Genomic DNA, 22,581 nt, shown 5'->3' on the forward strand with positions numbered 1-22,581 from the left:
GGTTTCTCTTAATCATGTTAACTCCTTATGATTATATAAAACGAGCACATTTTTCGATCATGAAGCTATATATGCATAATGTATGACATATATAAAAACTTGAACAACATTTTGCTAATACGTACAAACAAATTATTGTAAGAAAAAAAATATAATGTCTCGCTTCCTAAAGATGAGAAAAGGTTTGCGTGAAGATTCATATTTAACACTGAAATTGTTTTTCTTTGGAAAAAAAAAAAATACTGAAATTGTTTTAAGGACAAGTTATATCATCACTACTAAGAGACATAGTCGATGTCTCAAACCTTATCACAATGAAGACTGAACTTTTTTTACTATCGAAATCCAACGTCAGTCAAGATGTTAAAGATTCAAAGGATTTTCAAGTACTAATCCATATCCACGATAAAAAAAAAACTTGTCTTTTAAATAAAAGGTTAAATATTTAAATTTAAGATAGGGAATAATAGCTATTAAATAAAAGATTAAAAAAAATTATATTTTGATAAATACAAGTAAGCATGCAATAATAAACTAAATTTTTATTTAAAACTTCTGCGCATGTCACACCACTTTTCATTTTATGATAAATTACACGTTAATGTTAGTAAGTAATTCCTCCTAGTAAAAAAAAAGTAGACAATTTTATTTTTTGTCAAATGGTATAATAGACTACCACCAAACATTAATTTGATATGTTTTGTTACGTCAAATTTGTTTCCATTTTTGTTTATAATTATAAATTCAACTATAGTACAATTGGAATTGTTATTTAATTTAACGCTTTAAATGGGAGGCGTACCATTGAAAAACCATAGAATATAATACTTACTTTTTTTGGCTAACCATCGAAATAATTTTATCATGCCCATTTAGTCCCTAGCCTATGAAATTCAAATGACTAAAAATCCCCTCTAATTAAGCAATTAATACATTACGGATTACCCACCAAACATTAATTTTGTCCTGATTTACCATAATGAAGCAACCAATCTCATAACCCTTTGAGATATTTATTGTATGGTGGATCCACTCTACCCCAATAATCAAACAATACTACATATGTGTGCTTTCTTCCTACTCCAAAATACTTTTTACACAAATGTCAAACTAGTAAAAGGTTCGAAAAGTAAGAAGTTGGTAACTGCTTACTTTTCTATGAAGTCATAGGAAAGTAAAAAAAAAATATATATATACATGTAACATAGCAAACTTCACTAAAATAAATATCATAGTCTAAAAAATTAATGAAGGTGTTATGTGTATGATCGAATATGAAAATGTCCCTACACATTTTCCTATCAAATCTTAGTTAACATAACTTCTTTCCATGTCTTGTCACTCTCCCATTATGTTCTCCCTCTACCCTATTTAAATGGACACACACCTAGTACGTTTTTCCTCAACTGCTTCACACTAACCTTATAGAACCTTAAACCTCTAACCAAATATACCAACAAAAATGACAAGAAAATATTTTGTTTGTTTCATGCTTCTTGAGGTTGTTTGTTTCATTGTAATTGGTGTTTATGGTGACAAAAATTTACCTACTAGGAAAATTTCTGATGGAAATTATCATGAAACAATACGAAGATTGCAATCATTTAAAGCCTCTTTAACAAGACATGATTCTATTGTTTCAACACCATCATCTTCTTTTGCACCTTCTCCTTCTTCTCAGCCAGCTGAGGTATATAATACAATCATATACGATAATTTTAGTAGAGAATACTAGGAACAATGCCTATAACATTGTACCTAAGTTTGTCATATTTATTGTCGGAAAATATCGAATGTTTGATGATTTTTTTGTTGTTGTGTAGGGTATGAACAATCCAAGAGTATACCATGTGACATCCTATGGTGCAGACCCTACAGGAAATTCAGATAGCACTGAAGCATTACTTGCAGCCATAGCAGATGCAGCCAACGGTCCAAGCGAAGGATATTTGATGGAAGGCATCAGTAACCTTGGAGGTGCACAAATTAATCTTGAAGGTGGAAATTACATGATCAGAAAGTCACTCAAGTTACCGGTAACCAGCGTTGGGAACATCATGGTACGCCTGCGAAATTGTTTCATTTGCTAATTACATAAACAAAACTATAAATCAAATATCTCTGCGTACAACTGTAGAAACTGATTCTCGAGGATGCACAACTGTAGAAAAATTGCATGCTGTCCTTTTTTTTTTACAGTATGAAAAGTATCTACCAACTGTAGAAAAACTAATTATTTGACAATTGGAAGTGTTTTAAGACTTTATGGCTAGGCCAAATTCAATTTTTGAGACAATTAGTCACAATTTAGTATTTTTAGTCATGATGGTGAAGTAGTTGGTCTAACTAGACCAAGAAAATGAGAATTGACTATTTCTATTAACATATTCAAGTTTTTGTTTTTCATTTGTTTATTCAATAAAGCATTCAAAAGAAATCAAAATTTTTGACATGTTAATTTGATTTTTTGTTGTTTTAATTTGATGGAAAAACAGATACATGGAGGAACCATAAAAGCTTCAGATGATTTTCCAAATGATGGCTACATCATTGATTTGTCAACCTCATCAAATGAAAATGATGGAAAAAATTCACCTTCATCATCCTACAATTTTGAGTACATAACTCTCAAGGACCTCTTATTGGATTCAAACTTTAGAGGAGGGGGCATTTCAGTCATAAACTCACTCAGAACAAACATAGACAATTGTTACATTACACATTTCACAACCAATGGAATTTTAGTCCAAAGTGGCCATGAAACATACATAAGAAACTCTTTCCTTGGCCAACACATAACCGCCGGAGGCGATAAACACGAAAGGAATTTCTCAGGCACAGGAATAAACATCCAAGGTAACGATAATGCTGTCACCGATGTTGTAATTTTCTCTGCTGCTATAGGAATCATGGTAACTGGTCAAGCAAACACATTTTCTGGTGTACATTGTTACAATAAGGCCACTGGATTCGGCGGTACCGGAATTTATTTGAAACTACCTGGTTTAACACAAACAAGGATTGTGAATTCTTACATGGATTACACAAGTATTGTTGCTGAAGATCCTGTTCAACTTCATATTTCTAGTAGTTTCTTCCTTGGTGATGCGAATATTGTGTTGAAATCTATGAAAGGTGTTTTAAATGGTGTTACCATTGTAGATAACATGTTCTCTGGATCAAATCAAGGTGTTGAAATTGTTCATTTGGATAAATCAAACAGTCCTTTTCATCAAGTTGATCAAGTTATTGTTGATAGGAACGTTGCAACGGGGATGAATTTAAAGGCTACTGTCGCGAAAAGGTCGTTGCAAGGGAATGGAACTTCATGGAATGTTGATTTTAACAACATTCTTCTTTTTCCTAACCTTATCAAAAATGTTCAGTACTCATTAAGTTCAACAGGTAGCAGTTTTCCTAATCATGCTATCAGAAATGTGTCGGACAATCGCGTTGTTATTGAAACGAATGAAGCAGTTGCTGCGAATGTTTTTGTCGCGGTGGATCAAAGTATGTCAAGTTGAAGAAGGTTTCAAGCTAGTGAGATGAAAGTAAGCATGATATAGAAGTCATGAATTTGATTGAAGAGGGAAATGTGTATACATTTGGTTGAGAAGTCTTCTTTACTTCCTTTGGATAAACTTAGAGTAAATTTAGTACCATACTAAACATTCTCATAGATTTTTAAGAAGATTTAGATTTCATTTATATACTTGTCACATTTAGTTATTTAGAGAAGATATACATGAAAGAAAGAAAGAAAGTAATTAATCTTATTAATTATTTGTTTTTTTTTTTTTTGGTTACAAAGAAGGCTGAAGCCCAGTATTAATTATTAGTTTATTCACCATGAACATATTATTATTTGGATGATACAATTAAAAAAAATAATTAATATTATATTGAATATTAAAATGACACTAATTTTAGATCAATGTCTTCTTTTTTTTTTTGAAGCCGATCAATGTCTTTGTTGTTGCAAATAATAATGAGGTGAATGGAGTAGGTCTTCAGGTTAGATAACTTTCAGGTGGCAATTTTGAACATGTTAGTTGATAATGTTGAACTGTATAAATGTGAATTTGAAGTTTTGTGTGTCATAAAATAGACGGTGAACAAATTCTAAGCAAAAACTACTATTTTGAGACATGTGCTAGTTGATAATGTTTAAGTAAAATAGTAAATCATACTATGTATGGTTTGTCATCATGTGACTTTTATACAAAGCTAGTTTAATTGAAAATTTTAGAGCTTACTTCTCCTAATCTCCCCTGCCCCATAAATTTTGTGAACTGACTTTGATGCCTAAACGGTTTAGCTGAAAATATTTTGAAATATAGATCGTTGCATTAGTTGAAAATATTTTAAAGAGAAGGGTGTATCTAGCAAGGGCATTTTAATTTAGGCCCAATCTCAACTATGAAAATTTTGACTTCAGTATGTTAAGTTGGCAAACCCATCTTTGAATACGATTGCTCAATAGGCCCCTTGAATTTCTCATTAGACTCCTTGAATTGGTCAAAAAATCGCGAAAACAAGCATCGGGAGTTGAGACGCATCATGAGTTACGGCTCGATGGGATGAACAATTCTGATTGACCTATTGAGCAACCACCATCTTTGAAAATGAAAGAGAACGAGTTGTGATCCAAGTCCACTGACATACCTCATAGCTTCTTTGTATGCCTAGAAATCCAAAATTTTAAACTTGAACAACAATAACAATAAAAAGGGAAAGTATTTCCCACATTCAACATGAGTTTCAATATATGCATCCTAAAAGTATTGTGTCCTTCGGAAATATTACTTTGACAATTTGTGTCGTTTAGGAATACACCTTAAAAAATGACCAATTTTATAGCGTACAAATGAGATAAATCTTGCACAATGTATACCTTTGTTTTTACCATTGGATCAAAAGGTATTATCATTAGTTCAAATGTTGTATAATATGACTAATTGATCCAGTGGTTTATGCACATCGACCAAAACATTCAAAAATATGAGATTTTCATAGGGAAATTATCTCCCAAACAATGATGGACTACGGAGGAATGCCTCATTTATTTTATAAGTAAAGAAACTCATATTACATATTATTCAAATAAGTAATATAATATGATTGAAATTTTAAGACAAACTCAGAATGTTCCATTTTGGAACTTTGGATTGGAGATCTTACATGTGACTACCGACTATTACGCAATATCAAACGATCTTCCTTTCTTCCTACAAAACGTATATTTTTCCATTAAATTGTCTGCTAAGAAATGTGAAGATGTGACATCATATCTCCCTTATGACCTTATGGGCAATGTGTACCCATTTTTTTTAAGAACTAGAAATGACGCCTCTACAGAAACCATGTCTTCAATTTTTCTACATATTTATATTAAAACAATTCTAATTACTGTGATCTGAAAATTAAAGTCTAGAACGTGACATTATAACCAAGCATAATGTGAAATATGAAACAAAACACGTATCTTATTGATCATGTATGAAGAAGAACTAGAAAAAGACATCACCACCTTTAAGTCCAAGCAATGTTAATAATAATAATAAATAAAGAAAAGCCTTTCACAACAAACAATCACTCTTTCCCTTAACGTCTCTTAGACTCAAACCTATGACCTTCCAACTCACAGTTTGGTACACACTACTCTTCCATCTACAACTATGATTTTGATGTTTTACTCTCAACCTACCATTTCTTATATAACTCTTTTCTTCTATACTCTTCCTTCTAACTCCTATTTTCTTTGTAACTATCTTTGGCTTCTTGCCATCCATGGCCACAAACACCATGGCTGGCTTGATCACCGGCTCTAATTCTCATTTCTCACATGACTCTGATGAGGTATTTATCTTTTCTTTCTTTCATTTTGGTTTGGAAAGTTTAAAGTAGTTGAACCATGATCAGAATGTCTTGTTGGTTCGATTCCTAGTTTGTTTTATAAAGCATTGGTCTTACATGTATTGTATCTTATATTTTTGTTGTTTTTGCAGCATAAGCCTCCTCCTACCAATAAATCTTCATCGAAAATATGTCGAGTTTGTGGTGATGAGATTGGATATAAGGAAAATGGAGAGCTTTTTGTGGCTTGTCATGTGTGTGCATTTCCTGTTTGTAAACCTTGTTATGAGTATGAAAGGAGTGAAGGGAATCAATGTTGTCCTCAATGCAACACTCGCTATAAGCGCCATAAAGGTTAGCCTTTAATGAAACTTTTTGTTATCATAATAAAGCTAATTTGTATGTGTAAAAAAGTTTTACACGTACGTTCAATCAGATCTTACTATTTAGATATACCATAATGTTATTTTCTAAAATACTTGCACTAGTAAATGGTGAAATGTGATTGGATATAGAAAACAGATTTGTTGCAGTAGTAACTATGTTGCGAAGTTTTCAATCTCATCCGTCCAATCTGATTCGGTATTTAAAACTGATTTTGATGATGATGATGATGATGACTTCCCTGCAGGTTGTCCAAGAGTGGTTGGAGATGAAGATGAGAACCTTGATGGAGATGATTTTGAAGATGAGTTTCCGGTCAAGAATCATCATGATGATCTAGACCAGAACCGCGATGTTAATCATGTGGTAATTTCTTTTAATGATATGAAAGAATACTCATGAATGTGAAATTAACAGAAATGAATCGGATAATTAGAATTGTTTAAATATGAATAATTAAAAAGATTATATGATTATTTACAGGAAAGTGTGGATTACAATCAACAGAAATTGCATACTTTTTCTTCAGCAGGAAGTGGTAAGAACCTTGTATAATTTTGAAAAGACTATTGTGTATACAAATTGCTTATTATCCATTATACAAATTGTTCATCATATTGTGCTCTACTGTTTTCTAGTTACTGGAAAGGATTTGGAAGGGGAGAAAGAATTCTACAGCAATGAAGAATGGCAAGAAAGAGTAGAAAAATGGAAAGTAAGGCAAGAAAAGAGAGGTCTGCTGAACAAAGAGGATGGTAAAGAAGACCAAGGTGAAGAAGATGAGTACCTGTAAGTTATCACTTCTAATATACTCTTTATTGTAAATAATGTACGAATGTTTAAATTTTCACTGATTTTATTTATTTTTACCTTATTATTACAGTATGGCTGAAGCAAGACAACCATTATGGCGCAAAGTTCCAATACCATCAAGCTTAATAAATCCATACCGAATAGTAATTGTGATGAGACTTGTAATCCTAGCTTTCTTCTTCCGTTTCCGTATCTTAACACCTGCATATGATGCATACCCTCTATGGCTCATATCAGTAATATGTGAAATATGGTTTGCACTGTCATGGATACTTGACCAGTTTCCAAAATGGTTACCAATCACACGCGAAACTTACTTAGACCGTTTATCTATAAGATTTGAACGTGAAGGCGAACCAAACCAGCTTTCGCCTGTTGATGTTTTTGTTAGTTCTGTTGATCCTTTGAAAGAACCGCCTATTATAACAGCAAACACTGTTCTGTCCATACTTTCTGTTGACTACCCTGTTGAGAAAGTTACATGCTATGTATCAGATGATGGTGCTTCTATGCTTTTGTTTGATTGTTTGGCTGAAACTTCTGAGTTTGCTCGAAGGTGGGTTCCTTTTTGTAAAAAGTATAGTATTGAACCAAGGGCACCTGAGTATTACTTTAATGAGAAGATTGATTACTTGAAGGATAAGGTTGAGCCTACTTTTGTCAAGGAAAGAAGGTCTATGAAGGTGAGATTTAAAGATATGATTTTATTTTTGGTTTTGTTTTCTTATTTTAGGCTTTGTTTGGATAAAAACTTATTTAAGCGTTTATAACATAAATGCTTATTAGAAGTGTTTATGTATAAGTTGTTTCTATAGCTGAAGATAAATTAAAGTCAAATTTTTTTCATAAACTATAATGCATAGCTTACAGAAATAAGCTGAAGATAGATTATGAACATGCCATACGTAGTTCAAGTGTTTATATTAATAGATTCAAATAAGTCAATCCGAATAGGCCTATGATATAAGATGTTTATGTAAGCTATCCTGGAGAGTTTATGTAAACTAGTTGAAGACAACTTATGTATATGTTATAAATTGTTTCCATAAACTCTCTGAAAGAGTCTCGCAAATGTTTATGCTAGTAGATAAATTCAAATTAGTCAATCTAAACCAGCACTTAGTGTCTATGAGAGCCTTATAGTAACTTTTGTGTGTTTGTTGCATGGCAGAGAGAATATGAAGAATTTAAAGTGAAAATTAATGCTTTGGTGGCAAAGGCTCTGAAGAAACCTGAGGAGGGTTGGGTTATGCAAGATGGAACTCCATGGCCTGGTAACAACACTCGTGATCATCCAGGGATGATTCAGGTTTGGCTATTTCATCCTCTAACTTGTTATTGCTTTATGTACTTTTCATTATCTTACAATTAAGGAACAAACCACACACAACAATAGCACCTTATTTGCTAAGTGTTTGGATATGCTTATGAAAATAACTTGTGATATGCTTATAAGCCCTTTTCAGCTTCGTTTCACAAGGTTACCATAATGGTATATAGAAACAGTTTATATATAATTTAGGTGAAGTTTACACACTGATATGGCTCATGGACTTGGCTTTGCAGGTATACTTAGGAAGTGCTGGTGCACTAGACGTGGAAGGCAAGGAACTGCCAAAACTTGTGTATATTTCACGTGAAAAACGTCCCGGTTATCCACATCACAAGAAAGCCGGTGCCATGAATGCTTTGGTAAGTTCAAAAACATGACATTGAATTCTTTAATTTGTGCAGGATTAAGATATCAGAAACATGTTTGTTTATAACTCTTGTTGTTTTTGTCTGTCCTCAAAAGGTTCGAGTTTCTGCTGTGCTTACAAATGCACCATTCATGTTGAATCTCGATTGTGATCACTACATCAACAATAGCAAGGCTATTAGAGAGGCCATGTGCTTCCTAATGGATCCTCAACTTGGGAAGAAACTCTGCTATGTCCAATTTCCTCAGAGATTTGATGGTATTGATCGTCACGATCGATATGCTAATCGCAACACTGTCTTCTTTGATGTAAGTATCGTTCTCCTTAACTTCAAATCAACAAATTAATGAAATTTCACTTAAAAAAAATGGCCATTAAACGTTGTTTTTATCATAGATCAATATGAAAGGGCTTGATGGTATTCAAGGTCCAGTGTATGTCGGTACCGGAACTGTGTTCAACAGACAAGCATTGTATGGCTATGATCCACCAGTTTCTGAGAAAAGGCCAAAGATGACATGTGATTGTTGGCCTAAATGGTGTTGCTTTTGTTGTGGTTCAAGGAAAACCAAATCAAAAAAGAAGTCAGGAACAAATGGAAGAAGTCTCTTTAGTAGATTGTACAAGAAGAAGAAAATGGGAGGAAAGGATTATGTTAGAAAAGGATCTGGTTCCATGTTTGATCTCGAAGAGATTGAAGAAGGACTTGAAGGGTACGAGGAGCTAGAAAAGTCAACACTCATGTCACAGAAAAATTTCGAGAAGCGATTCGGTCAGTCTCCGGTTTTCATTGCTTCAACTTTGATGGAAAATGGAGGACTTCCTGAAGGCACAAATACACAATCATTGGTTAAGGAAGCCATTCATAACATAAGTTGTGGCTATGAAGAGAAGACTGACTGGGGAAAAGAGGTAAAAATAAATAAACTCATTAATCTTAACACAATGAAGAAACATTTTGATTTTCTTGAAGCTTTGCTTGGATATGAAACTAGGGTTCCTGTTCTAACAATTACTATATCTATGAATCATTCTGACAAATATGTTTTCCATTACAGATTGGATGGATTTATGGCTCAGTCACAGAAGATATTTTGACTGGATTTAAGATGCACTGCAGAGGATGGAAATCAGTATATTGCATGCCAAAGAGGCCTGCTTTCAAGGGGTCTGCACCTATCAATCTGTCAGATAGGTTGCACCAAGTTCTGAGGTGGGCTTTAGGTTCTGTTGAGATTTTCCTTAGTCGCCATTGTCCGTTGTGGTATGGTTATGGAGGAAAACTAAAGTATCTTGAGAGGTTGGCTTATACTAATACCATTGTTTATCCATTCACTTCAATCCCTTTGCTTGCATACTGCACAATTCCAGCTGTGTGTCTCCTCACTGGAAAGTTCATCATTCCTACTGTAAGTTCACCTCTATCAATTTCTTGTAATCACTTAGATTCATAATCACTTAGAAGAAAATGTGACACATAACACGCCCTATCTGGACTAACACCTTAATTAAGCGTTGATAGCATAAACGTTTATCATACAAGTGTCTATGTATAAGTTATTTCTATAACAAAAGATGAAATGAAGTCTCATAAACTATCCTAGAGAGCTTAATAAGTTGTTTTCACAAACAATTTCACAAGTTCTAATGCTAGTAGATAGACTCGAACAAGCCAATCAAAATAGACCTTTAGAGTATTAAAAAATGTCTATGGCCGCAATCTAGGTCGCAGTATCAAGGTTTATGATGTATCAGTAACCGCAACGCAACCTCAATTGAGGTTGCTCTAACTGCATTTAATTGTGTTCTTTGTAATATCAAGGATCATAACACGATCATGATCGCAATTCAATACCTTTGAGATTATTGATGCTATTATATATTTGTCTTCTAAATGTAAGTTTTTGTTTTTATTTGTTGTGCAGCTGACCAACCTTGCTAGTATTTGGTTTATGGCACTATTTATATCCATCATTTTAACCGGTGTACTCGAGCTTCGATGGAGTGGAGTTGCGATCGAAGACTGGTGGAGAAACGAGCAATTCTGGGTGATTGGAGGTGTATCAGCACATCTTTTTGCAGTGTTTCAAGGTTTCCTCAAAGTTCTAGCTGGAGTAGACACAAACTTTACTGTCACAGCAAAAGCAGCAGATGATGCTGAATTCGGAGAGTTATATCTCTTCAAATGGACAACACTTCTCATTCCACCAACCACTCTTATAATCTTGAACATTGTTGGCGTTGTTGCTGGTGTCTCTGATGCTATTAACAGTGGTAGTGGTTCATGGGGACCTTTATTTGGGAAGCTATTCTTTGCATTTTGGGTCATTGTTCATTTATATCCTTTCCTTAAAGGTCTTATGGGAAAACAAAACAGGACTCCTACTATTGTGGTACTTTGGTCAATCCTTTTGGCATCAATTTTCTCATTGATTTGGGTTAGGATTGATCCTTTCTTGCCTAAGCAAACTGGTCCTATTCTCAAACAATGTGGTGTAGAATGCTGAGAAGTTGTGAAAGAGGCATGTTAATGTGTTGTTTTTGAATTTATTTGTGCATGTTTTCATTGTCTCATTGCTTTATTGAGTCTTTGTATTTCAAAGAAGAGTTACCTTGTATTTGTATATAGGGTTAAATGATAAACTTGAGTCTTATATTGTAACTATTGTTAATTTTTGGGAAAACATATTCAGAGTTTTGGCTCAGCTTGATCATTCTTCATTCATCTAATGGAACTTGATTCTTGATAGTAATGCTCAACGCTGCTAACTTGATGTTTTGTATTAACTTTAATTTTCGATGTGAATGTTTTCAAGTTGCATGGTTAAGTGGCACGTGCATGTCGAGTAAGTGATCGATTTTCTCAATGATTAAGTAAAGAAATTAGGTAGAAAAAGGTTGTGTTTAGATAGTATCTCTCTGATAATTCCTTTAGTCCTTGTGGATTGGAAGTCCGAATAACCGAAATCTTTTGTGTATAAATTATTTGTATAATAATTAAGTTTCACCTCAAGAGATGAGTAGAACACAAAAAGATATACACCAAATTATTATAATAACTTAATATTTCATATTGGCTAGAGGAATTCTTGTGAAACTTATTTCGAGTAGAACATAAAAAGATATACACCAAATTATTATATTTTAATTTTTTTTATTAAGCGTGAATTGATTATTATTTTTCTTATATTTTATGACGTAGGGAATAAGTCTTTCTTCATTTTTTATTCTCTCTGTTTTTCTTCCTTTTTTTTCCTGCTCCACCTCAAGAGAGTATAACTATAATCACTTTGACTCAATCTTTCATGTGATAAATATTGAAATTAGTTATTTGATTGGCAAAAAAAATGACAAGTTTATAAATTTAGTAGTTTAAATAAATGATAAAATTAAAAGATAAAATGACTACATAGACCTTTGGTATCTCTAATAAAGTTAAAATGCCTCAACCCCCTGATCAAAGATACTGGCTACGCCACTGAGTATATTATAATTCTTTTCTTTATATGTTTATGTATTGAAAAATAATTCTTTTAACTCACTCTTTAGTGACAAATATTTTCTCATATATTCTTTTTTACGATATATTATAATTACTATGTTATAATTATTTTTATTTGTATTAAAAGATATAAAAACTAAATTTAACTAATTAACTAATGAAAGATAGTTATCTCATACAAAATTCACAAATGATAACTTACCATATTTTAAAATGAATGAAAATCGGTAAGATTTTTTTGTTTACATGAAAACAAAATTTAGAGCAAAACAAAAACTCAATAAAACCCACTTTGGACCCTTGGAGGTGGAAAGAAATCACTCTATTTACTTTGGACCCTTGATTCTCAACCAAGTTCCTTGAAAGAAATCACAATGCAATCCATATAGCACTCTAGCAATCTATGTTCCAAAGACCACAATGATTATTAGAAAAAGTTTTTAATCTGAAAAACAAGTGGAGAGAGAGGTTTGGAGACTCTAGAGAGAATAGTTGCTAATGATTCAGTAGTTTGGGATTTGAGAGGATAAAGCTATATATAGTAATGAGTGGCAAGTGTAAAATTTTCACATAAAACAATGTATGATTCAATTCACTTAATGTCTGATTCGATTCAGACATGTAGAAATAGTCTATCTGGAAGTATGAAGACTGATACGAATCAGGCTAAGCTTGAGTCGAATCAAAATTCAACAGATGAAGTTTGATACGATTCAAAGATGTGTGAGTCTATTCAACACTTCAAAAAATAAGCCCAGAAGAAAATAATGATGTGAAATAAGGAATATTGATTCAATTCCCGTATGATACGATTCAAAATATCATTAATCGAATCAAACTTCATGAAATTCAAGAATCAGAGGCAGAGAGAATGATTGATACGAATCAACCATATGTGAATAGATTCAATCATGTTTTCAAAAAGGTTTGCCACCCAAAGAGGAACAAAAGGCAACACTTGACATCTAAGAATCCTTATGACACAATGAGGCAATGATTGCTAGGTGCTTTAACAGTTTCTAGGCTATACCTAATATTTGATAAGTATTAACGACAACGTAGCTAATAAACATCATCAAAGAAACTAGCAACTAAACGAACATCGTCAAAACAAAAGGTCATATACTAAGGGCAACTTCATTGTTGACCAAAACGATAACAACTTCTTGATAAAAAAAAAGGTAGTTTATTTACGTGTAGTTTACTTACCGGTGTGGATGTGTGTGTTTGTATTGAGGTTATTTTTATCCTCTTATGTGATTTTAACTAATCTCATTTTCTTTTATTAGATAAAATTTTGATTTGCAGAAACAAAACACTAGTTTGATGCTCGTTACCGTTATCGTCAGAGTTTCAATTGTTTTGTCTCTATTGGTAAATTGTTGAATCATAACAGAGGTTATATCAAGAACGATACGTGCACAATGGAGGCTAATATTTTGATGAACAAATTTGGTTATGTTAGTTTAAAAAGCTAATATAGATGTTACCTAAATTGTATGATTCAGACACTGTATCACATTCCTTTTTTAGGAAAGTTAGATAGTATTTCATTTGCAAACACTTAACACTTATAAATTAAGTAGCTCTTCATTTTAACAATTGTTAATTATATGATGTGTACCAAATTCGTTTGGTTGGGGGATTCTTTGACATTATAAAGTTTATTTTACAAGATGCAACATTTTGACAATGACAATAGCATATCAACCAACAACATAATTAAATCTTTTAGATGGGACATATGTGGTTCATTATCGCAACATGATGTGGAACAATTTATTAGAGTTATGTGAAAACATAGAAAAAATAGAGGTATAAATCTTTTCATCCCAATTGTTTATAGTATTGTTTGGATAAAGCTTCTTTTAATCTAAATATATTTGTATATTTGTATTTTTTTCTACCGGACATTATAGTGTTGGATCAGGGTGTTCCTTTGAAAGTCCTCATACAAAAGTTTAGGAGATTGTTTACTATATCTTTATATGTATATTATATTCTTACGAAATTTTGTATATTGAATTGTATAGATCTTTAGTTCGATGTATACTCTTTACTAACAAACTTGTATATATTAAATTATATGGATCTTCAACTCGATGTCAAAGAATGTAGGAATATAAATTTGTTGAACTTGAACAATTTCCTTGTGATAACAAGTATCATACTGAAGAGTATGGTTTGTAGATAATATCTGAAAGGAATGATTTTTCATACACTATACTTATTTTTAAAAAAATGTTCTACATATGGTTTGTAGTATGGTTTGTATTCTTTCGTACATGTAAGGTAATTTATGGTCTACGTTATAATGCTATGTGTTTTGTTGTATTTGTTGTTAGATAATGTTACAATATTAAAATGGTATTGTTTGTGTGTGTCGTTAGGGTATAGGTGTTATTATATTTCTTTGTCGTTTAATATTTCTTTGGTGTTATTAAAATGTTATTGTTTCTATGTCAAAGTATTTTAATTAAATAATTTACATTTTTCTCTTTATTTTTCATGTTTTTCATGTTTGTTTTAACTTTTATGTCCTTTACATTACTTTTTAAACCATAAAACCTGAACTTGTTAGCCAAGTAATTCGACTCAAGTGGTAAATAAGCTCCATCAAATGACGAATTGTTCAAACTTTACTAATAAAATAATTATTGATCAAATTTTACTTACATTTTGGTCGAACTCCAAATATTGAAAGTATAACATAAAAAAAGAGTCTAAACTTATACAAATATATTCCCAAATTCATCTTTAAACGCGTAAGTCTACATAATAACTTGTTCGGAATTAAATGACACCTATTAAGATCATCTCCATTTCTCAAAATAAATAGAGGTGTTTATTGCTATAATTTTAGTGAATAAAGTCTAACTAATGTCCTAATTTCTAGAATTTACATAATTTATCTTTGAAAAAAGAATTTATGTAATTAATTAAATTATTATAAAACTATAACAATTAACATTTCCATTTATGTTAGAAAATGAAGAAAATCCAAATCAAAAGTTAACACTAGCCGACTTTAGTTAGACTCATGTCTTAGTTCATTTTTCCGAAATTCATTTTCATACATTGTTTCCTCGTTACGCTACGCTCTATGTATCTCTTTCAGTCTCGTTTAGTTGCTTTTTTTCTTCCTTTATATAAATGTTGATTACATAAATGTTGATTAGTGATGATAATATTAATTTAATTATTTTGTTGTTGTTTTTCTTCCTTAGGTATATCTAGAAAATTTACTTGGAAAGTTGAAAACTTCCGCTTCAACATGGCGCATCCATTAATTTCCAACCATTTCTATGTTCAGGGTATTAAATGGTAATGATTTGAATTTCAAATTATTTTGTTCAGTTCCCTTATGTTATGCTTGATAGTTTCTTGTATTTCAAAATGTGACCCGTTTGACATTAATTAAATAAGCAAATGTGTCTATGTTCGATACCGAAAAGGGGTACTGATTATGGGGATGTTGATTATTATTCGTTGCATATTAATGTTGATCATGATGATGAAAACCTTTTACCACATGAATGGAAGAGGTTTGCTCATTGTTCCCTGACGATTGTCGATCAAAACAATAACAACTTTTCAATAAAAAAATGTAGTTTATTTACCGGTATGGCTGTGTGTGTTTGTATTCAGGATCTTTTTATCCTCTTCTTTGTTTTTAACTAATCTCATTTTTTTAATGGATAAATTTTTTATTTGCAGAAACAACATTATTTTGATGTTTGTTACCATTATCGTCATGGTTTCCATCGTTTTGTCTCTACTCGTAAATTTTTGAATCCTAACAGAGGTTAGATCAAGAATGATGCATGCATAGAGGATGCTAACATTTCAATGAAGGAATTAGTTATGTTGATTTCGAAAGCCAAGGAGATAGATGTTACGTGAATTGCATGATTCAGACACTATATCATATTCCTTTTTTTAGGAAGGTTTTGTCTCTACTCGTTTGACGTTACTTGCAATAAAAAAACAGGAGAATAATTGTATCTCCAAATGAGAATAGTTATTTGTCTGTGCATCTTGATGTGGTAGATTCACAAGCATTGTCATCTGGGTGGAGTAGATTTGCCAGATTTAGCTTGACACTTCTTGATCAAGTTCATAATGATTACTCAATAAGGGAAGGTAATTTAAATTCAATTACTTGTATGACTGTGTTTTTTAGGGTCACTTTATCCTCCTCTCAAGTTGTATTTGATTTCTCTTTATCTTTTACTGGATAAATATTTAATTGCATAAACACAACACCACTTCAATGCTCGTGCCAGCCATTGGGGGTTTGATAAGTTTGTTTCTCTTGCTGAATTGAATGATCTTGACAGAGGTTATGTGCAAAAGACTAAGTGCATAATTGAGGATGATATTTTGGTAAAAGAGTTTGGTTATGTTGGGCTGAAAAACCAAGATGCTACATCTTACCTCAATTTACAATTCAAACATTGTATCATATTCTCTGTTTTAGGAAGGTTAGCTAATATTCTCTCTACAAACTCTTAAACTTACAAACATTTTATATTAACAATTCATTCTTACAAGTTGTGTGCAAGATGCCTACTGCTGAGAATGATTTGCCTCTGGCAACATTACTTTAGCATTGTAAACTTTATTCTACCAGATGCAACACAGTGTCTGTCATTTCATAAAAACAAAGTATTTGACCAAGCCATTTGGATGGGAAAAAGAGGATTTACACGTGTAGCATGTATACAAAAATTTGGTAGTGTTCTGTGTGAAAACCTACAAAACAAAATGAAGGTACACATTTTTTCATGGCTTGCAGTAATATTTTTTTGGACCAAGTTCTATATTCATGTTTTTTGTTGGATCAAGATACTATTGTTGAAGGAACCATACAACAGTTGTTTGAAGGCCATCATAGGATCCATTATAAATGCATCAATATGGACTGTAATCCATATGACAGAATCATTTTATGGCATGCAAAGTTTGATGTTGTTATTTATTCTTGGGCCTAATCGAATTTCAATATTTAATCATATAGATCTTCAGCTGGATGTTAAAGGATGTCGGAACATTTATGATTGTTTGGATATGTATGTTAAAGTGAAACGTCTCGAGGGTGATAACAAATATTATACTGAGTAATATCTGAGCAATATGGAGTGCAACATGAATTTTCTACAATAATCTGTTCATTATTTTCTTAATTCAAATTTTTGCCCACGATGGATTTGATTGTTTAGTCGGTGGATTTGCGGCTTAAATCAAAATAGTATAATTTCTGTTTTTAAACATTAGTTAATACGCTTTATCAACTACAATTGAACTATTGAAGTTTCTTTTAAGTATTATTTAAGACCGTTTTTAACTTTCTACTTTTATCTTTAACACCTTATCGATTAAAAAAAGTAGTTTATTTATGTCTAATTTATACTATTTCAATACTCATTACTGTTATTGTGGAGGTTTTAATCATTGTCTTTATTGTCAATTGTTGAACCATAACAATGCATAGTGGTAACTTATTTGGATGAAGAAATTTGGGCATGGTGGTTTGGAAAGTCAGTGAGATATATGTTACCAAATTGTATGATTCAGACATTGTATCACATTTCTTTATCTATGAGGGTTAGATAGTATTTCATTTGTAAATATGACAATAACATATCAACCAACAACGTAATCAAATATTTTGGATGTGACAAATATGGTTCATTCTCACAACGTGGTGTGCAACAGTTTATTAGAGTTGATTGTGAAAACATAGAAAAAAATAAAGGTATAAATCTTGATTTTTGTAATATTGTTTGAGAAAATCTACTTTTACTCTAAATATGTTTGTATGTTTGTATTTTTGTCTCTAGTACATTATAATGTTGGATTGGGGTGTTCTTTTGAGAGTCACGTTTAACATATGAACGATAAAACAACAATGAAAGAATAATTATATGGTATGTAGTTTAAGAGGTTGTTTACTATATTTTTATACTATATCGTTACGGAATTTTGTATATTGAATTATATATATCTTCAGCTTGATGTATACTCTTTACTTTGTATATTGAATTATATAGATGTTCATCTCGATGACAAAGGATATATGGATGTTTTTCTTAACAAATATGTTGATTTTTTTTTACAAAACTAATATGTTAAACTTGAACCTAGTGATAACAAGTATTACACTGAAATAGTATGGTATACAAATAATATTTGAATGGAAGAATTTTTCATACACTATTCTCATTTTTATATCTATGTCTAGGAACTTCGATCTTTCAAATTTGTTTATAACAAAACTTATAAAGTATAAAACTTCGCAACATACCAAAAATTTGGTACAAATTCAACAAAATATATCTCTGAACACTTACTACCGTAACTATTAAGTGGAAAATGTAAGTGTTACGAGTTACATATGGACCTATTAGGTCATACTACATAGATTAGACTATTGTATATTAACACTTTTAATAAATAATTGTTTCTCTACTGACCTTTATCAATTTTGATAATAAGGATGATGTTTGATTGAAATATCATATCACTATTTAGGAATATCTATTGGCATATCCATTTATTTATAATTGATTTTCGGTTGCAGTTATGTCTCTATTTGTTTTCATTCAATATACATCTTTCAACCTGTTTAATCTATTGACAAAGCTGACATATTAAATCATGATTCAACATATTATATGACTTTTTTTTTGTCATATAACAGTCTTTACGAAGAAGTTTCAAACCAAATTACTTTCAACATAATTTGAGATCTAGCCACCATTTGAAGATTATCACTCTCCACAAAAACTTTGATCCGAATATTAATTAGTAATCAATTAAGAGCAAAGGAGGTAAAGATTGGTTTAGCATTGTTTATGCTTCAGAAACTTACTTGGTATTTATCTTGTTTTATTTTTTATTTCTCTATTTTTAATGACAAAGTAAAGCATCATAAAAGGGAGAGAGAATATATAGTCAAACTCAAACATGATGGACTCTACTAGCATAGAAACCTAAAGGGTCTAATAGCATAGGCCCACTAACCTATTTTTTAACATCTTCCCTCAAACTCACGATGCAATAACACTAAGCATCAACAATTTGTTAAACAAAAAACGAAAAACATACTAGATAATATAAAGTTCTAACACTACCCCTAAAGCTGAAGCTTACTAAGCTTTAAGCTTGTTATAAATTAACCATGAAAATAAGACATCAAATCAGCCTGACTAATATCATAACTAACAGAGCAACAACCAAAATGATGAACCGTCCGATAAAGAAGCAACAATCAGTCAAAAAGATAGAACCAACCGAGAGAACATCCAAATCAAACCAATAAGAAAAAATGTAGGGATAAGACCAATCAAATAAAGAAGAATCAACAGAGAAATGAGCAATCAAACATAAGAAACCAATAGAGAGAAGCAATTAATTAGAATCAATGGAGACGAAAGCAATCAAATAGAAGATCCAATAGAAAGAGAGAATCAAAGAGAATAATCAAAAGACAAAAAACCGAGGGAATATATTATTAATAGCCAACCATGAAGAGTTGTTTCTAGATCCTTACCAAAAGTCTTCTCAATATAAAAACATGTAATGCACAAATCAAAAAGAGATGAATGAACACGATCCATTTCCAAAACAACATAACCAAGCAACAAATCTTTTTCTTCTCTCTCAATAGAATCGATCATCATCACAGATTAACACAAAAGCCTTCTTACTTCTTTTTTTTTTTTTTTTTTTACTTTTCTCAGTATTATTTAAGGTCGTTTTTTTAACTTGTACTTACATCTTACAAGTTACAACAAAAAATTATTTTTGTTTTTGACAAAAGTTACAACATAATATTATTAAGGTTAAATTACATTATGGGTCCTTTAAGTTTGAGGTTTGTAACATATTTGTCCTTTAAGTTATTTTGGTCACACATAAATTTTTAAATTTGATGTTTGTAACAGAGGTAACTGGTGCTAGGGGTGTAACGGTTCGGTTGGATCGGTTTGTTTGAAAATACAATTAATTTTTTTTCTTCGTATTTTCACAAATTTGTATTTCATGCATACAACCATTTAAGTTTGCACCCTTATCTCAAAGATTGTTTCACTTTTGCACCTCTACTTTCTCTTTTTTATAGATTTGAATATTTGGTTGTATCTCTTTAGTTTTCATGTCATGAATGTGTGTGAGACACTCTTGTCATACTCTCTAAATGTATCGAAATTGTAGACACATCCTTAATGCATATGTGTTTTTAGTAATTTTATAGATTAAATTGGACAATGACAAAACATATTCAAGAATAAAATTGAATATCTAAAAACTAATTTGAAGATTAAAATGACTAATAAAAGAGACATTTATGAATGTATTTGCAATTTTGATACATTGAAAGATCAATATGGCAACAATATACACATTCATGATAAAAATTTGAAAGTTCGAAAGTTTGAACCCCCTAACCCAAGGTCCTGGCTACGCCACTGCATACAACATACTCAAATATTTCACAGAATTTTGTTTTCCATGTTCCCTCTTTTTCAAACTACTTTGTATAACTAACATGAAAAAACTAACAAGAGATGGATGATCCCAACGGCGACGATGAATGATGGGCTATGTGTGACTAACGGCTAATGTTCTTTTTTAGTAGAAACAAAATAGATTGTGAGTGATGAGATGAGATGATGATGAGAGAAAGTGAATGAATTAAGGAGTATTTTATGTTGGACTTTAATTTTGAGCTTAACATAAGTGTGTGTGAGGAGAGATAATATTACTAAAATGGAGAGTGAGGTTAGCATCGATTATGTTCATCGGTTCTCAGAATTTAAAACCGAGAATCGAACCAAACTAGATCGGTTTAGGTTGGTTTGGTTCGGTTTTGAACCAAACCAAACAAGGTCAGATACTTTTTCGGTTTGAATTTTCGGTTTTATCGGTTTTGTCCGAACCACTTACACCCCTAACCGGTGCTTTAAGGGTATTGATTAAAGAATCTATTGGTGACACTTGGTCTTGAAAATTATGTCTGAGTAATAATTACATAATTTTTTGTTGCAAAACTACTTATTTTAGTACTTTAACTAATGCCTAAGGGCACTCATTAGCATTCTTCATTATAAAAATACGAGGAATTGCATGTGTGGCTTAGACTAAGAGTGAGTCCACCTCAGTTTTAGATACATTGAAGAATTGATGTATTTAGTCTTTATTATAAATTAAATACATTTCCTATTCAATGTATATAAAATATGAAGTTTTGCTAACAGAGAAAGCATAAGTTTATATTGAAAAACTGATAAGATGGTTGATATAGAGAATAAGCTAACATATTGCATCATAGTATTTATTAACATTAACAATTGAACTAGCCATTTTTTTTTGCCAAGTAGTCTAGCGGTTAGAGAAATTTACCTTAAAGGTGAATAAGTTGGTTGTCCGGGGTTCGAACCCCAATCCCTACAAGTGAGCTAAGCTCACGGGGACGAACTAGCCATTTTAATTGAGTTTGGTTTGAATTGTTACCCGAAAATTTAAATGTTGGAGTTGTTGTTATTGAAATAGCACGTTTGACAAAAATTCTAAACGAGTCTCACCAATAAACAAAGCATGTCAAACAAATATTACAAAATGATTAATTTAATGAAAAGTATTGTGGAGTCCACTTAAGAATGAGATGCTCATATGAGACTCCGAGTCCTATAAGATCTCCAAAAATATTCTACCTATTAGGTACCGGGTTTTAAATGGTTAAAATCTCACCATTGGGTATGGTCTTATTAGTTTAAACCTTTTAGAGAAATGCTAACATGTACCCTTTGGGGTATATGTTAATTTATTAAAAATAGAAATTATGCATTGAAAATTGTGTCAATTTATTTTTCAAAATATTGAAATTTAATATTTTTTCAATAAATAATTTCTTTTTGTAGACCCAACTTTTTATACTTTCTCTTTTAAAAAAAATAGAAAATAAAAAAGACATGTATCAATGAATGTACATTAGGAAAACTTGTCCTCGTGAGCTTAGCTCAGTTGGCTTGAACAATGTATAAAATATGCGAGGTTCGGGGTTCAAATCCCGACCACCACAAAAAAAAAAAAAAATTAGGAAAACCTAGCACAAGAAATGCCAGCCCACAAATCACCATAGCATATTAATAAATTAAAAACAGAACAGATCACAAAGTAAAATTTAAAAACAGAACAGATCACAAAGTAAAAAAAAAAAGTAAAAATAAATCAGCCACTCACATTATTACTTCAGTGTTAAGAAAGAGTAGAAAGAATGTTAAGAAAGAGTAGAAAGAATGCGTTAAAACTACAATTAATTCT

At 31.5% G+C, this 22,581-nt stretch overlaps 2 protein-coding genes across 2 annotated transcripts; both read left to right on the forward strand.

Moving 5' to 3' along the window:
- Positions 1-1,216: 1,216 nt before the first annotated feature.
- Positions 1,217-3,918, forward strand: QRT3 (Pectin lyase-like superfamily protein). The gene is made up of 3 exons (XM_085743883.1): positions 1,217-1,690; positions 1,824-2,060; positions 2,496-3,918. Exons 1-3 carry the CDS (start codon positions 1,463-1,465, stop codon positions 3,522-3,524), a joined length of 1,494 nt encoding a protein of 497 aa, XP_085600009.1. The 5' UTR covers positions 1,217-1,462; the 3' UTR covers positions 3,525-3,918.
- Positions 3,919-5,747: 1,829 nt separating this feature from the next.
- LOC146945552 (cellulose synthase A catalytic subunit 4 [UDP-forming]-like) lies at positions 5,748-11,458 on the forward strand. Its single transcript, XM_085743884.1, has 12 exons — positions 5,748-5,859; positions 6,009-6,210; positions 6,488-6,606; positions 6,724-6,778; positions 6,879-7,029; positions 7,124-7,736; positions 8,225-8,362; positions 8,620-8,745; positions 8,849-9,061; positions 9,150-9,665; positions 9,812-10,162; positions 10,679-11,458. Exons 1-12 carry the CDS (start codon positions 5,791-5,793, stop codon positions 11,258-11,260), a joined length of 3,135 nt encoding a protein of 1,044 aa, XP_085600010.1. The 5' UTR covers positions 5,748-5,790; the 3' UTR covers positions 11,261-11,458.
- The last annotated feature ends 11,123 nt before the right edge of the window (positions 11,459-22,581 follow it).

This window comes from Medicago sativa, chromosome 2, assembly GCF_051527215.1.
Source record: "Medicago sativa cultivar Bolivia chromosome 2, Bolivia_mono, whole genome shotgun sequence".
Taxonomy (NCBI): Eukaryota; Viridiplantae; Streptophyta; class Magnoliopsida; order Fabales; family Fabaceae; genus Medicago; species Medicago sativa.

What these genes read in the sequence shown, in the direction of transcription:
- QRT3 (XM_085743883.1), top strand. Translation starts at nt 1,463, where the DNA reads ATGACAAGAAAATATTTTGTTTGTTTCATGCTTCTTGAGGTTGTTTGT. An exon ending in CTTCTTCTCAGCCAGCTGAG is followed by an intron (nt 1,691 to 1,823) that starts GTATATAATACA and finishes GTTGTTGTGTAG; the next exon opens with GGTATGAACAATCCAAGAGT. An exon ending in CCAGCGTTGGGAACATCATG is followed by an intron (nt 2,061 to 2,495) that starts GTACGCCTGCGA and finishes ATGGAAAAACAG; the next exon opens with ATACATGGAGGAACCATAAA.
- LOC146945552 (XM_085743884.1), top strand. Translation starts at nt 5,791, where the DNA reads ATGGCCACAAACACCATGGCTGGCTTGATCACCGGCTCTAATTCTCAT. An exon ending in GGTGAAGAAGATGAGTACCT is followed by an intron (nt 7,030 to 7,123) that starts GTAAGTTATCAC and finishes TTATTATTACAG; the next exon opens with TATGGCTGAAGCAAGACAAC. An exon ending in GAAAGTTCATCATTCCTACT is followed by an intron (nt 10,163 to 10,678) that starts GTAAGTTCACCT and finishes TTTGTTGTGCAG; the next exon opens with CTGACCAACCTTGCTAGTAT.